We start from the raw sequence: 16,016 nt of genomic DNA on the forward strand, positions 1-16,016 counted from the left end.
TGAGGTTTCTTGACACCAACCATTTCTCTCTGTATGGTGGCATTCTAATTACATAAGAATTTACCATTGGAGAATGATTTTGTTATTAGCACACAGGATTCAGAGTTTGAAAAGAAGACTTTTGGACTATAAGTCCCAGAAACTAGCCATGTTGGTTGGGGGATTGGGGGACTTGTAGTTCAAAAAAGGTAATTTTTTCAATCCCTGACAATACAGACAAAATTCTTCTAAAGCTCATGCCCCTCTTTGTGGATCACCCTTTATCAAAACATTCTGTTTGGCTGTTTTGATGCACACTGAAGCTTATTTTTTTTTTTTTTTTGGCAAGTACAACCTTAGTCATCCAACCCTCATATACTTAAATTGTGTGTAATGAGCTGCCAAGCCCTATCCTTTGCTCTACGTTTATAGCACCTCACCTTGTTGTCTACAGGCAGTAAAAGGATTAGTACTGCTCAAAGTTATGAAGGCGTTGACTGGGAAATAAGCTGTTGTGCCACACACTTATCTCATCATCCCTGAGGAACTAGAATGAGAATGGTGCTCTGAGTCTTAAGAAAGAGATGAACATTTTCATGCACTCCAGCTTTTCTGGATGCAAAATTTCAGTTTGGTTTGTTTAGGTTGGGTTTCTGGAGTGTACTGGTTACTATGTTTACCACACATATGAAAGGTCCCGTTCCATTCCAGATGGAAACAAAATGTTCAGATCCCATGTGGTGGAGTGGTTTGGGTTGGACTAGAAAACTGGGAGGCCAGTGTTCATAAACCCATCTTGGCCATGGAAACCCACTGGGTGATCTTAGGCAAGTTACATACTCTGCCTCAGAAGAAGGAAATGGCAAACCCCTTCTAAATCAATGTTGCCCAGAAAACCCTATGAGAAAGTTGCCTTAAGCTTAATCAGCTTGAAGGCACATAATAACAGTAAATATTTTACAGTTTCAAGACATGCAGAGTTTCATCTCAGAAAAAAAAAGCAAGATACAAAATTTCAATTTTTAAAAAATGGGGAGGGATATCATTTGCTGCTTTCCCCATTGTTCCTCTTTCCTTGAATTACAAAAAACGTATTTTGGACAGCAATAGGCAACAATTAATTTGGGCCTGTTATAATCAAAGAGCACTGAATTCATATTGGGCACCGGAATCAGGGGTTGGCATGTTTTGATGGATTGGCACGGTCAGATCCTACCAAAGCCAGTGACCAATTAATGACCAATGATGAGAGGCCTCTAATTCTGTGCCTCCTTCTTCTTGCTTTCTCTGGAGTTTATCAGACAAGGGGAATTGGAAGTATAATCCGATGGCAATCTGAACGCAATCATGGGGTTTAACATTATTGCATGATAACCCACTACATGCAAATTCGGGCAATGGGAAGTCAGTCCGAATGTGATTTCACTTTATTGCATGATAGACTGCCACACGCAAATTCGGGCAATGGGAAGTCAGTCCGAATGCAATCATGTGATTTCACGTTATTGCATGATAGACTGCCACATGCAAATTCGGGCAATGGCATGCTATTTTCGGGCAATGGGGAGCCAGTTCGAATGCAATGCGTATTCACGTAATTGTGCGAAACTAGCGACTTTAAGTGAATGCGTTCTGGTCCCACTTTCTTTTCATTCGAATTTAAGAGAAATTCCTCCCGTTTGATAAACTCCTCTGTCTGCTTACTCACTTCTCCCGTTGTCCCAGAGTAGATGAATAGATGCATGAGAAGCCATGGTAGTGAGGAAGAATGGGGAACTATATTAAAAGAATTTAGAAATGTTCCTTTTGGGGAGTGCAAGTCACAGAATCCCTCAGTTAGTGCCAGCTGGAGAATTCTGGGAGTATCAATCCCCAAAAAGTAACATTCCTAAATTGAGCTGCTTCTACCTACAGTTTGATCATTGGCTCTGTGATTGGTGAGCAACTGGCAGCAATAGTAGGAACACTACAACAGTAGCATTTCCAATAGCTGCAAGGAGAAGGTGGTCTTTCCAGAGAGGGATCACCAATAGTGACAGTCAAGGGACCCATTATTATTAAGCTTTATATATAAAGCACTGTAAATTTACACAGCACTGTACATACAATTAAAATAGATAAAATAAATCTGCCTATGGCTTACATTCTACACAAATAATGAAAAAAAATGAAGTCAAAGGCTTTCATGGCCGGCATCCATAGTTTTTTGTGGGTTTTTTGAGACTATGTGGCCATGTTCTAGAAACACGGAATAAACTCTTCTAGAACATGGCCACATAGCCCAAAAAAAACCCACAAAAAACAATTAAATAATACATATTAGTTAATGTTAACATTCAATAAAATAGGGCAGACAACAATTTAAATAACCAGATAACAATCATGCACTGGGAATGCTTCCCTGAATAGAGCTGTAAAAATTTAAAGCAGGGTGGAGAAACTTTGGCCCTCCTGATTGTTTGGCCTACATTTCCGACAATCCTTTACAATCACCATGCTGGCTAGGCCTTCTAGGAATTGAAGTCCAAAGCATCTGATTGGACAAAAGTTCTCTAAAATCCAGCTTTAAGCCATCTCACTTTTAAAATGTTTTGCATATCAATCACTATATGTCATGGCCTTTTTTTTTTCTTTCTTCAGTATGCAGAGAGAAGAGATGGAATTCCAACCCCTTGAACAGATTAAAGAGAATGAGGAAGCAAATCACTCAACACCATTGTTAGGCCACATTGGCCGCTTCTTGAATGTCCAGTCCCCCAGTTTCTCCAGGTCATCAAGAATGAACCTGATGCGTCGGAGAAATGAAAATGTGCCTCCTTCCCCTTATTATGCTTACCCAGATGTGGGGAAACCTGGTAGCCCCACAAGTATTAACCAGCAAAGGGAAGATTGCTCCCCACCAGGTTTCAGTTCCCAAGATCAATGGGACAACACAGCCAGTAAACTGAGAGAGCTTGATGCCTTCATGTCAACCTCATTCTATGAGAGGCCCGGCTTCTACAGTGCTCCTCAAACGCCCATCAGCTCCATTCCGATGATCTTCCCATCCAGACGTCAAGGCCGCAAGAAGCCTCCTGCTCTTGCCAGTATCGCTGCCTGTTCAGTTTCCTTGAGGGACAACTCTGCTAGCCAGTCTCCCTGCAGAGCCAGTGATATGGACAAAAGTCAGAACTCCCTTGGCTCAGGAGGCAGAGAAACCTTTGTTTGGCCAGCAGAAAAGAACCAAGTTTCAGACTCACTGGCAGTGACCATCGAAGGGGAGGCAAAAAACACAACCAATAGGTCGAAAGAGGCTTTGCCTCTCGGAAGCCCAGGAGGAGCTCTCTCCTCAGGAGACTCAGCAAGTCCCAGATTTCCTTTCTTTACTGAGTCTCCCAATTCTGAGATGCAAACCAAAGCCAAGAGTTTGAACAGTATGAAAGGCCTCCAACAACTCCGAAGGACTCCAGACAATGCAGGAACGCCAAACTCAGAGCACACCAGTTTCCTTCATAGCTATGGCATCAAGACTCCTAACAGTAATGGCCCAACTACTTTCTTTTCATTCACACCACTGACCTCCCCAGTGCTCGAGAGAGCCCAGCTGGGCAAAGCAAATGCTGGTCCCAGCTCTGAGTCTTCTCCTGGAATCACACAGCAGGATTCCCCTGTGGTAGCCGGGGCCATGATGAGAGATATGGCAAGTGGAGGAACCACTGCTTCTTATCACACCAAGGATCAGAGGAAGGCAGCCAGCCCTTCACCCAATGACTCTGGCATCTCTCTAGCAGAAGGAGACCTTGTGGGTCTAATGGAAGTGATCATGGAAACCAGTGAGAACACCGCTGATGAAGGGAAGGGAGATAGGGATAACTAGGTGCAATGGGCTCTCTGGGTTTTTTTCTCATTAGGGCAATGGGTGCTTCATTGGTGCTCAGCCTTTTGGGGGGTACCAGAATCACTATGAACTACAAAAACAAAAAACAATTGAGAATACCCACTTTCTTAATCTGAATAGTTCCTTCCATAAATACACATGTGTTTCCATGAACAATCATGTTAAGAGCCATTCATGGTACTGCAGCCTTACAAGGTAGGATAGCTCTAATTCCAGTAAGCAACTGATTTCAGTGTGTGATAAATTTTGTTTTGCCATTTGAATGTACCAAAGAATAGAAGTGCATTACCAGTGCTGTGAACCTTGTTTTAGATATGGATCAAGGGCCAAACTGCATGGTTAATTCTCCAACCATGTTAATGATTTTCATCCCACCCCCATTTGCACAACCTACGTTTGAACTTTTGAACTAGGCTGGGAAGCATAAAAACTGGGTTCAATGCTTCAAGCAAGAGCCAAGCACAACACAGATCCTTAGGATTTACAAAAAACTATCACACTGGAGGAGATGGATTGAACGAATCAGCTTGGAACACAACCAGCTAATTTCACCTGTCTCAAGGGCATATCAGTCTTTACTGTCTGGAGTACATAGATCATATCAGAGATTCCCAACCTGTGATGCAATGCCTGAAGTGTGCCTGGCTGTTACCACCATTCTGTGCTCCACAGAGTAGAAAGATCTAGTTCAGTACTGATCTCCCTCACTCCCATTCTGTGGGCCTCCACAGGATCCTGAGAGTAAAAGAAACAATGGGGTCTCTTACTCTGCAGTGTGCTACAGATAACAGGAGCGAGCGTGAATCTCAAAAAGCCTCCCTTTGGATCTAGAAAACTAATCTTATAACCTACCTGACTGCATGAAAAGATGTTGAGATGCCGGGGGATAGTCTTAACTGATCAGTCCCTCCTTTGCCACAAACAGGTCCCCACGCACTGTTTTCTTAGCACTTTGAGAAATAGATTATCTTTTTGGATAAGCAAATGATATATGCTTTAAGTTTTAAGACTGCAGGGGAAATGTGCCTTGTTTCTTAAAGCTTTTCTCTGTATGCACCACAGCACTATTTATTACAAATAAATGGGTAGGAAGATTTAAGACTCAAGCAGTTATAAATTCTTTGCTGGATAAACATGAATGACATTGGCTGCCTAGGTCAGTTGCAGAGCAGATTATACACAAGGTTTTACTCAGCCCACACCCCTTGATGTCATTATACCCAGGGTTTTTGCACTTACATTCCATTCTGAAACTAGCATTAGCAATGGAAATGTCATGCTCATATCAAGCTTTTATGTAAATGTGTCTATTATCACTTTCTAAAACCAAAGTGACAAATGAAGCCAACTGAAGAAGTTGCAGTTCCTAGTAACTCAAAATGACATCAGATGTGCATGCCCACTCCCATTAAAATACAGAACTTGGAATTGCAGAATTGTGTTTATTTCATCTATGATCTTGAACAAACTGCTGCCTAAAGCCAGGCAACTGCTACTTGTAAATGTAGAATTTTAGGTAGCAATATCTGGAGCATCTTATCACCTCATAGCGAGTCTTGGGGGGGGGGGGGGACTCTGTAGGGGTTCAAAACCCTTGACTTCTAGATGTCTGGGGTTTCAGCTCCTAGAATTTCACACACAATGGCCATGTTAGCCAGAGCTTTTAGCAGCTGAGGACCAAAGGCCCTGCTCTGGTTATCAGGATATCAAGGGAGCAAACCCTACTACTTCCAGTATACTTTTTTGGTCCAAGTATGCACCAGGCAAATGCACAAACAATGGTTACAAAGAGAGAGTCAAGCTAAGAAAAAAGCTAGTCTGTCCTCCTAGAAAGAGCATGGTCTCCTCCCTTAATTCTAGTTACAGAAAGAATATAGCTGAATTTATTATTATTATTATTATTATTATTATTATTTATATAGTGCTGTAGATTTGCACAGCACTGTACTAAAGCCATAAATATATAAAAGAAAGCCTGCCTGTGGCATACAATCTAAGAAAGCAATATTTAGAAAGCAACAAAGTGCAGAGAGGCTTTAAGTCATGGAACAGTCTTGATATCAAAGGGTGCAATTTGTTTTGAGGGTGGAGAAGCCAGAGGCAAGCTTTAGGTATAGGCAGGGCTGTCTATATTCCACATGAGTAGAGATTTTAGCAACACCTGACAAGAGCAGTTTCATTTTGGAGAAGGGGAGCAATCCCATTTCTGTTTTTATTGGGAACTTTTGAGATTATACAAATGACCCAAGATGAAGACTGAGAAGCCTAGGAAGGATCCTCAGCATAATCCACCCCCCCCCAGTTCCTTACACCACCTTCTAACAATTCTGTAAGGCAGCAAAAATTCAGGCATGTGGTTCAATTTGTTTTAGTGTACAGCACAGGACTTTCTTTCAGTGCTCTTCAGGAAAAAAGCGAGATAAACATGAACAAAATGAGACTTTCAGATGAATCATTGTTTCAAAAGTTTGGCACAGAAAGGCACCATTTTATGGGAGCTATTTGACTTCTAGCTCGGACTGCTATTATAAAGCTATCCAGTTGAATATAACAGCAATAAACTATAGCTCTTAAAGCACAGATCACATCTACCACTTAGCTAACTATGGCCCTGTCCAGATAGGCCATTTTGTATGTACTCCGTACGTACTAGGATTGCCTGGGGGCGTCTCTTTTAGATGCCCGCAACCTTAGTACGGATGGAGTATGTACAAAATGGCCGTGTCATGGCCAAACGGCGCAGCACAGCCGTTACGTCTTGGCACCGCTGAAGGGCACTTGTGGCACCCTTTCAATGGTACCAGAAGGAGCTCCGTTTTGGAGCTCCTTCTGCTGTGTGTATCGCTGGCACAGCCTTTAAACTGCCATGCCAGCGATAGAAAGGGGCCAAGTGGCCCCTTTCTCTCTCTCCCCACTGCTGTTGGGGTGTCCTTGGGGCATGAAGCCTCAAGGACATCCCTTTCCAGGCCGCGGGGAAGTGGCCTTTTGCAGTTTCCCCAAGGCCAGGAAAAGCGGTGGATTGGGGCCTCCGGGGCTGCCACTGTGGCAACTCAGGCCTCGATCCGTCTGGGAAAGGGGCGGATGCAGGCCACCAATGAAAGTGTCAGTACTATCCATCAGAAATTGCTACAGTACTATCTGCCAGAAATGGGCCAGATGTTACATAACTGTATTGCAATATATAGTACCAGAGAGGTCCCATTTTTACTTGTCTTAACATTCCTACCCTTAAGGCCACAATAAACCATCAGGATAATATACAGTTGTCCCTCCATATTCACTAGGGTTAGGGGAACAAGACCCCCATGAATATGGAAAAACGGCAAATAACAAAAACATTGTTTTTACCTGAGAGGACACCTCTCTAGGAATCTCTAGGTCAGGGGTAGCCAACCTTTTTGAGTCGGGGGCCGGGTTGCTGTCCCTCAGACAACTGGGGGGCCGGAGGCAAAAAATAAATAATTTTTAAAAAATTAAATAAATAAATAAACCAGGACAAATGTAGGACAAAATTTTCAAATGGAGGACACTTTTTTTTTTTTGAATGGAAGACACGTGAAAACATTTGTTGATTTTTAAAAAAATGTTAATATAAATGCATGTTTCTGAGGCTTCTATAGACAATTGCCCCCCCTTGCCCCCTTGCGCAAGAGGCCAAAAGCCCCGGCGGCAATCAGCAGCAGGACCAGGCTGGGGCCGGTCCCAAGGCCTTGCTGGGCCGGATTCGGCCCACGGGCCATAGGTTACCTACCCCTGCTCTAGGTCCTCCAGTGCAACTCTGTGGTCAATGTCCAACATACACTGATCATAGAATGACACTGGTGTAGCTACAAATGGTCTTTCAGTGCAACTTTTAGTTAAAGTTGACCACAGAGTTGCACTGGAGGACCTAGAGAGAACATATTAATGAAATCCATGAATAAGCAAATCCGCAAATATCAAAGCCGCAAATATGGGGGGATGACTGTATAATGTAGTAACTAATCTACTGCATTTTAATGAAGAATCAGTCATGCTTACCACTTGGGAGACAGCTATGCACAGAAATAAAAGCCATCTAAAGACTGTAGACCAGGTAACATCACTCTAAAACAGAGTTGTTGTTTTTAAGGGCTTCTCACGTATTGTAGAATTTATCCTGTAGGCTACAGCTTACTTTATACAAGATACTGAGGTTGTGGCTGTCTCTGTGTATGGCAGCCATTTCTCCTAGGCATGGCATCTGAGAATGCAGTGGGAGTAGAATGCTCCACACTAGTTTAAGCACAGTAGTTTTATGTGTGCCTTCTCAGTTCAATGTGCTGTGAGTCAGAAGGGTTTCTCCCCCCCCCCCAAACAAACTTACAGCCTTCCCACTTTTACTCCTTATATACTCCAGTACAACTGAAAATTGGAACCAAATCACTTTATTGGGCATAAGATATAACACAAAAAAGAACAAAAGTTGTTTTTATACAATTATGGACAATGTTAAGGGAGAAACCAAATAAACATGCACAGCTGAAGATGGTAATGAGTCTCACTGAAGCTTTTTCGTGGAAAGCATTTAATTCTCATTGTCACTTTCTCCCAGGGTGTGCTTGTCAAAGAGGTACTCTGCCATTCCAGATTTTGGTGCTCCCATCTTGCGCAAGTTGGTCACATGGTCACCCAGCTCTTTGATGGATTTGACCTGCTCATCCAGGTAGTGAGTTTCAATGAAGTCACATAACTGGAAGAGAAAAGATGCATTAGGCATGTCGCTACTGATTCAGCCAAAGCCAGACTTATCCTCACCATGAGCAAGAGTAAAGAGCTTCTTAAAGTGTAATGAGCAAAGCCTGAGGCCAAGGAGGAACTGCCAGTTTCTGTTCCGGTTCTTTTTTTCTCCTCATGCAGATGTAGTACAAAACATTTACAAGCACCATTAAATGGCAGCCACTGAACCAACATGATTTACAGTACACAGACCTGTGTATAATACATGCTAAGAAGCAAATGTTCTGCACTCAAGCAATCCACATTCTGTACCAAAGAACCGACATTTGCTGCATGTGCAAACTCTGCTGGTAGTTTTTTTCCATATTGTTCATCATAAAAGAACAAGGAATCTGAAGCCACATCTATTAATATCTATTTATAACAATCTTTGGTTTCTGAAATCTTCATACACTTTGTACATACATCCTGAAACATGTGGGCAGTCTGAGTTTTAAAACATCAACGCAGAGCAGTAATTGTGATTCTGAACTTTGTGTTCCCCAATACACTTTGTCCACTATGAGTAATAATCACATGGCCTTCCAGATGCTGAAGTACTGAAAGCCTCAAGAGATCCAGCTAGCACATGCAATGGTGAAGAATAGTGGGAGCTGAAGTTGTACAACATCTGAATACCTCTATTAGATCACAGATGCACAGATCAATTTATTGAATTAGTCTACTGACCATTTAAAACAATGGACAGCTATATTAATCATACTTCTGTTATATACCCAGAGTAAATGAGCACAAACATTTCTGCCTGTTAGCTTGATATGTTACTTCTCTACTAGCTCAATTTTCATGTGTGGCCTCACTTAACAAATCCATTTCCAAACTGTGCTATTTCTTAATAACAGCATGATCAGCGACATATCCAAGCGTGTAACTTATGTTAATCAATACTTACATGGGGGTCATTTTTTTCAGTTGCCAATTTGTGCAGATCCAGAAGTGATTGGTTCACATTCTTTTCCAAGTGTAAAGCGCATTCCATTGCTGTCAGGCCACTTTCCCAATCATCACGATCTGGTTTCTAATAAAATAATCAGAATATTTTCTTTCCATCATCAATTCTGAGGCATAGCAATACTAAGAATTAACAGAGTGTACGACTATTACAGAACAATTGGACAGTATCCTGATAAGTCTTTCGGCTAAGAAAGAACTTTGAATTGTTACTCTCAGGTTAGGTACCAAGATAAAGTGCTCTATTGACCCCAAGGGCCTTGTGACACACCTAGCTCCACAACTACTCCCAAGAACTGCAGCCTCAAACCATCTCCGCTTCCGCTTCCACCACAATCTACTCAGGGAAGGAAGTGCAGCCACCAACTACAACAGCAGGACAGCTGAGCAGCTTGCTAAACATAACTCTAAACAGCTTATGCTCAAAAACCAAATAATTTTTAAGGTAATCTTGATATGTGCTAAGCTTCTTATAATCAGACCTCCCCAAACTTCATCCCCCTTTTGCTCTCCCAGCCTGCTGGTATTTTTTTTCCTTCCAAATAATACACTTGTTTATCGCTGAAGTGCAACAGACTATCAGTATCTGAACTAGGAAGGCTTTCTGTTTAGGTAGTTACCCTGAGATCATCCAGTGCTACAGTTTCCATGGCAGCCACATTCTCAAGCTGCATTTTCATAAGAATATGCTAGTCTTGTAGGAGGGGAGCATATCATCTGGCAACAACAATTCAGTGGGTTTTTTTAGCTCCTTCTCTCTAGAAATCCTGTCAAGGTCAGCTTATCTGTCAAGAACCCATGTGAACTGCAAAGGATTCTGAAACACTGTTGTCTACAGTACAGGAGAAGCCTCGCTGCTGGCTAGTGTAAACCGATCCAACACTCTTTTGGAAAGCAAGGTCACTAATCAACAGTGTGCTGAACAATCTGTATTTCAAGCCTGCCCAGTTATTATACATCAATGAATAATACTGATCAAACACATGATTCCCTGGAATAAAGTATAGCATCAAGGCAGGACACCTTAAGCACCTTCACATGGCATTATGTGCTGCCAGACTATACCACATCAGACTTGAAGAGCATCTATGCTGTGAACTAATACAATTTGACACCACTTTAAGTGCTGTAGCTCCACCCTATGGAATCCTGGGATTTGTAGTTTTGCAAAATCTTTAGTCTCTGCCAGAGTGCTGGTGCCTCACAAAACTACAAATCCCAGGATTCTGTAGGTTGGAACCATGGCAGCTAAAGTGGTATCAAACTGTATTTCTATGGTATAGATTCATCCTTGCAGGCAAATCCAGTTTTGAATCCTCTCCTAACAGTTTTCTGCACACTGAAAGATGCACATCAGTGTGGATACTGATATGTATAGCTTCCCTCAGATTTGATTATCATAATCCTTTACATAACTCTCTTCATAACCCTCTCCATGTCTAATTCCTGAGAAACTGTAAACAATGAAGTGCATAGTTTAAAATTGGATCTTTACTCAAAGACCAACAACGATGTCTCAATTGCAACACCTGCACCACCAGTTTACCTCACCTTGATGTCCTGAAGGAAAATGCGACCACCCCTATTGTTCTGCAGTTTCATAAGCTTCTCTGCATGCTCACGCTCCTCATGGGACTGATGCAGGAAGTACTTGGCGAAGTTCTTTAGGGCCACATCATCACGGTCAAAATAGTAGGACTGAAAAAGAAAGCAGAGATTGTTTCGATTTGGGCTTTCAAGGAATCAATCAACCCTGAGGCCCGGTTCTATGTCCCCATTTCTTCTGCTAACTAAACAGAACTTTCTGCTACTGATCTGGTGCATGTATTTTCCTACCACCTGTTGTCTCACACAACTTCTTTACAACAACCCTGTCAAACTAGCTGTGTTACAGGGTTTACTATGATCTGTATCTAGTGCAACATATAAAACTAAGCCTTCCAAGAGGACAGACTGTGACCCTACAGATGTTGTTAAGAATGTAACTAACAGCAATCTTATCCATTAAAGGTAAGAAATGCTTGGAGCTGCAGTTCAACGACATTACACTTTGCCCACCACTGTTTCAGATGTACTGGTGCCAAAGGTCTAAAAATCAATTTCTTTCTTGCAGATGCATTAAAAAGTAAGGGTTGAAAGTCATCTCAGATCTGAGAGCCTATAAAGTAAGAATTTCTTACATTCTAGGAATTCAGTAAGTTAGGATGGTCAATACTGATATTGTGGCTTGGAAATAATTTACCAACAAACATCTCTGTCTGAGAAATTATCCTAAGCATCCAACTGTTGCATTCACTTAGCAGGTTTAAACTCCTAACCAGTCACTCTATCAGATTTAGATCTTGTAAAATATACAATTTATGCAAAAAAAAAAAAAAAAGTGTAAAAGTGCTGGGAAAACACCTTCCATTTTAGATGTCATTTGTCTGATGAACTATTGGGAGTTAATTGCACAATGCAGTTTGGTTACTTAAGTTTCTTATATATGTCCTTCAAATTAAGAGTTAGTCGTAAGTTGCATTCTACATGTCAATTAATAGTTAACATCACAAAAGGCTCTAGGGCTGAAAGAGCTGGACTGTCCCCTGACAGTCAAGTCTAACCATCTGTATCAAAAAAATCTGTATTTAAAACCATCTGGTTCCAATTAAGATTTGCAAACTCTTCTAATGTTTGGAAGCGGTGCTTTTAACATACAGCTAACTTGGAAAAACATCTTTTAACATGCAACTGCTAAGGTATGTTTACAACCATACCTTAACCATACTGTTAACACAAGTCTTGAGCGCTGTTGATGACAGTGTGATCTGAAGGTTGATTTGGTAGTCTCTCATTCATGAGGGACAGTCAAAGTGGAGTTGAGGGCAGTAAAAACAAGACATATAGGCCTTTGGATTGAGCCAAGGGCGCTCTTCTTATGCTGTTCTTCAACTGAATATCCCACTAAAGGTTGCTATTCCCAACAAGGTCACTCTGCCCTCTCAGCCTCCTCTCAAAGTTACGGACTAGAGATTACAGAAGTGGCAAGTAACAGCTTTGAGAAAACTTCTAGTTATGTTCAAAACCAGCACAAATGCCAGCAAACAAACATCCTGGGGAAAGGTACAAAGTCAGTTAAAGTGCAATCACCCTTAGCTACAAAGATAAGCGCTAGGGCTTCTGCGCACAAAGGAGCTACAACAAACAGGAGCCAATACCACCTTCTATCAAGCCTCAACCACTACAGCATAAGTCTTCAGAGACACAGCCATGATAGCATGGAATATCAGTAGGCCAAGGAACCTTGTAGCACCTTTGAGACTAAATGTATGAGAGATGTTGCAGCATCTGTAGAAATAATCCACTTTGAGGCTGCTTTAACTGCCCTGGCTCAGAGCTAGGAAATTCTGGGAACTGTAGTTTGTTGCGGCATCAGACCTCTCCGACAGAGAAGGCTAAATGTCTTACAAAAATACAGTTCCCAGAATTCCCTAGCACTGAGCCAGGGCAGTTAAAGCAGTCTCAAACTGGATTATTTCTGCAGTGTGTTTTGGACCGAGTTCTACTTCCTCAGATGCACAGTGCTACAAGATCCCTTTGCATAAGGTACAGTCAGCACTCTGAATCCACAGATTTTTTTATCCACAGATTCAACTATCCATGGCTTGATAATATTAAGCAAACCTTGATTTTGCCATTTTATAAAAGGCCAGGGTTCAAATCCCGGCTCAGCCCACCAGTAAGCTAGAAAGCCAGGAGTCCCGTGTCATTTCTAAGGCTGGATTTTAGTAACATCCTCTTCCCATCAGGATCTGCATGGGGTGCAAATATCAAGGAGAGAGAGTGTGTGTGTGTGCATTGTGCACCTTTAAATCGTTTTGTTCAGAGCAGGTTTGCTATTGCCTTCCCCTGGGGCAGAGAGAGTGTGACTTGACTAAGGTCACCCAGTGGGTTTCATGGCCAAGTGGTCTCCAACACTCAAACCACCGAAAAGGCAGCTAAATCCTTAACAAGGATGGGAAGATAGATAGCCGTGTCAGTGGTTTATGGGGTGGAGAAAAAAAACCACAGTTAGCAATAGCAAATACATGTCTATTCCACTTATTAGTGCACTTAAGCACTCCCTAAGCAGTTTACAATGTATAAGCTAACTGCCACCAATAAGCTGGGTACTCATTTTAGCAACATGCAGAAGGATGCAAGGCTCAGTTGATCCTGAGTCTCTGGCTGGAATTGAACTCACAACCTTGTGTTTGTGAGTGAGTGGCTGCAGTAGAAGCATTTAACCACTGTGCCACCAGGGCTCCTGTTGGGCAAGCCAGACTAACCCAAAAAGCCACAGAAGTGTGCCTTGTTTTTGATGGGGAAGTCTTGCCCAACTATGGGCTCCCTATCAAGGCGGCATGCGGTGAAAAGAGCTCACCGCCACCGTGGTTTCCTGAGAAATGCAGGCGGAGACGGGGCTGTTGTTTACTACTCTCTCAGTCAGGAGGAGGAGGGGAGGAAGCCCTGGAGGGCACCTCTTCTTCCTCTGTGCCTCTTTGAGTCCTTCCCAACTAATAGCGACCCAAAGGCCATCAACCTATTAACGGGGCTTTCTTGGCAAGGTCTGTTCAGAGGAGGCTTGCCATTGCCTTCCTCTTGAGTGGCGTAGTCGTTTGAGCCTGGACTATTATTATTAGGGAAGGAAAACAACTAACTAAAAATAATAATAATAATTGTATGCCGCTCTGAGAGCCTTTAGGGCTGAAGAGCGGGGTATAAATACCGTTAAAAAAAGTTTTGTTCTAGATGAATTTATTCCTGATGTTTTGCAGGCATCTGTGGCTGGCATCTTCAGAGAACGATGCTTCTTAGCCATGCTCATAATGGAGGACATTTGGGATTTCCTCCTGGACAGAAGATTGAAATGGAAGACATGTCCTGGAAAAGGAGGACATATCTGGTCCCATAGTGACACATCCTCCATTTCAACCTTCTGTCCAGGAGGAATTCCCAAATGTCCTCTGTTTTGAGCATGACTAAGAAGCGTGCATTTACATGTATAGGCTCTTAAGTTAGAAAAAGAACATGAAGGCATACAAGACACACGTGGTCGGTTCATAGACACTGGGGGGGCTAACGGGGCAGGGTGACAAAAAGCTTCCTTCTTTCCAGGACGTGTCCTCCAATTTCAGCCTTGCGTCCAAGGGGAATTCCCAAATTTTATTTATTATTAATATTAATTAATAATATTATTGTTATATGATTTTATTATATAAAATAAAACATTATTATTAATAATAATATTTAATAAAATAAATTATTGTATTTATTTTATAATAACAAATAATAATAATAATAAATATAATTAATATAATTAATAAAATAATAATTAATACAATTATTATCAGACTATGACTCTGGAGGCCAGGGTTCGAATCCCAGCTCGGCCATGTAAACCCACTGGGAGGGTGGCCTTGGGCAAGTCACACTCTCTCAGCCTCAGAGGATGGCAATGGCAACCCCCCTCTGGATCAATCTTGATAGGGAGACCCTATGAAATGGCTCGTAGGCACAGAGCAGCAACAACAGAAGGAGGGGGAGGAGGCCGGCCTGCCTGCCTGCCTGCCCTCTTCCCAGCCCCCGGGGAACGCTCACCATGCTGAGATACACGTAGGAGGCGTAGAGCTCCAGGTTGATCTGCCTGTTGATGGCGGCTTCGCAGTCCTGGTGGTAGTTCTGGCGCACCTGGGAAGGAGAGGAGGCCATGGCAGCGGCGTTAATAGCGGTCTATTGGCGGCAAAGAGGGAGCGCCGAGGCAGAGGCTGCAGCGGAGGAGGAGGATGGTGAGCTTAGGCCCGAGCGGGTTGGGTTCCGTCCAATCACTGTTGAAGCAGGAACCTCCCTCGCTTAGGGTCGCGCACAACGTTCTAACCCAAGCCCCCTTGCGCCTCGGATATATATAGCCCCAGGCTGCGTCACAATCGGAGAAGCCACGCCCCTTTCTTCTTGTGACGCAACTTGGGGAGGGGGCGGGAGGGGGTTCTTGCGCGCGCGCGCGCGCATTCCCTCCTCGAGATCTGCCCCTCCCTCGAGTAAGCGTGACTCAGCGTTTTTCCGCTCCCGCAAATAGCCCTAGAAATAAGCATAAAGGTAAGATCACTCATTACGCTGCAGAAATCGTCCTGCTTTTGACACCTAGACTGCCCTGGCTCAGTGCTATGGAATTCTGGGAATGGTGGTTTTGGGAGACGTGCAGCCTCCTCTGGCGGGTAAACATAATAATAACAATAATAATAATTTCCTGTTTCCTATTACTTATTGTTTTAATTGATTTTAACTGTATTTTTATTTATAATAATAATAATAATAATTATTATTATATTGGAAATATAGTGTGTTGATTTGTTTGTTTTAAAGAGGGAAGGGATATCGGGACTATTTTTATTGTATGGTTTTTATGGTTGTAAAATTGCCTCCTCAATCTTAT

The 16,016-nt window shown here is 42.5% G+C and overlaps 2 protein-coding genes across 2 annotated transcripts in view; one reads left to right on the forward strand and one right to left on the reverse strand.

Moving 5' to 3' along the window:
* Positions 1 to 5,353, forward strand: part of LOC121923224 (bestrophin-1-like) — a 60,447-nt gene extending 55,094 nt beyond the window's left edge. The window contains exon 11 of the mRNA XM_042453851.1: positions 2,620 to 5,353. Within this exon, the coding sequence (XP_042309785.1) occupies positions 2,620 to 3,835 (1,216 nt within the window). The 3' untranslated portion in view covers positions 3,836 to 5,353. The remainder of the gene's footprint in view (positions 1 to 2,619) is intronic.
* Positions 5,354 to 8,246: 2,893 nt separating this feature from the next.
* Positions 8,247 to 15,479, reverse strand: LOC121915671 (ferritin heavy chain). Its single transcript, XM_042440095.1, has 4 exons — positions 15,185 to 15,479; positions 11,117 to 11,263; positions 9,507 to 9,632; positions 8,247 to 8,567 (listed from the first exon to the last, which is right to left on the reverse strand). Exons 1-4 carry the CDS (start codon positions 15,293 to 15,295, stop codon positions 8,403 to 8,405), a joined length of 549 nt encoding a protein of 182 aa, XP_042296029.1. The 5' UTR covers positions 15,296 to 15,479; the 3' UTR covers positions 8,247 to 8,402.
* Between the last annotated feature and the right edge of the window lie 537 nt (positions 15,480 to 16,016).

Source organism: Sceloporus undulatus, chromosome 1 (assembly GCF_019175285.1).
Source record: "Sceloporus undulatus isolate JIND9_A2432 ecotype Alabama chromosome 1, SceUnd_v1.1, whole genome shotgun sequence".
Lineage (NCBI taxonomy): Eukaryota > Metazoa > Chordata > Lepidosauria > Squamata > Phrynosomatidae > Sceloporus > Sceloporus undulatus.

What these genes read in the sequence shown, in the direction of transcription:
- LOC121915671 (XM_042440095.1), bottom strand. Translation starts at nt 15,295, where the DNA reads ATGGCCTCCTCTCCTTCCCAGGTGCGCCAGAACTACCACCAGGACTGC. An exon ending in CCTACGTGTATCTCAGCATG is followed by an intron (nt 11,264 to 15,184) that starts GTGAGCGTTCCC and finishes TTTCTTTTTCAG; the next exon opens with TCCTACTATTTTGACCGTGA. An exon ending in TTTTCCTTCAGGACATCAAG is followed by an intron (nt 9,633 to 11,116) that starts GTGAGGTAAACT and finishes TTATTTTATTAG; the next exon opens with AAACCAGATCGTGATGATTG.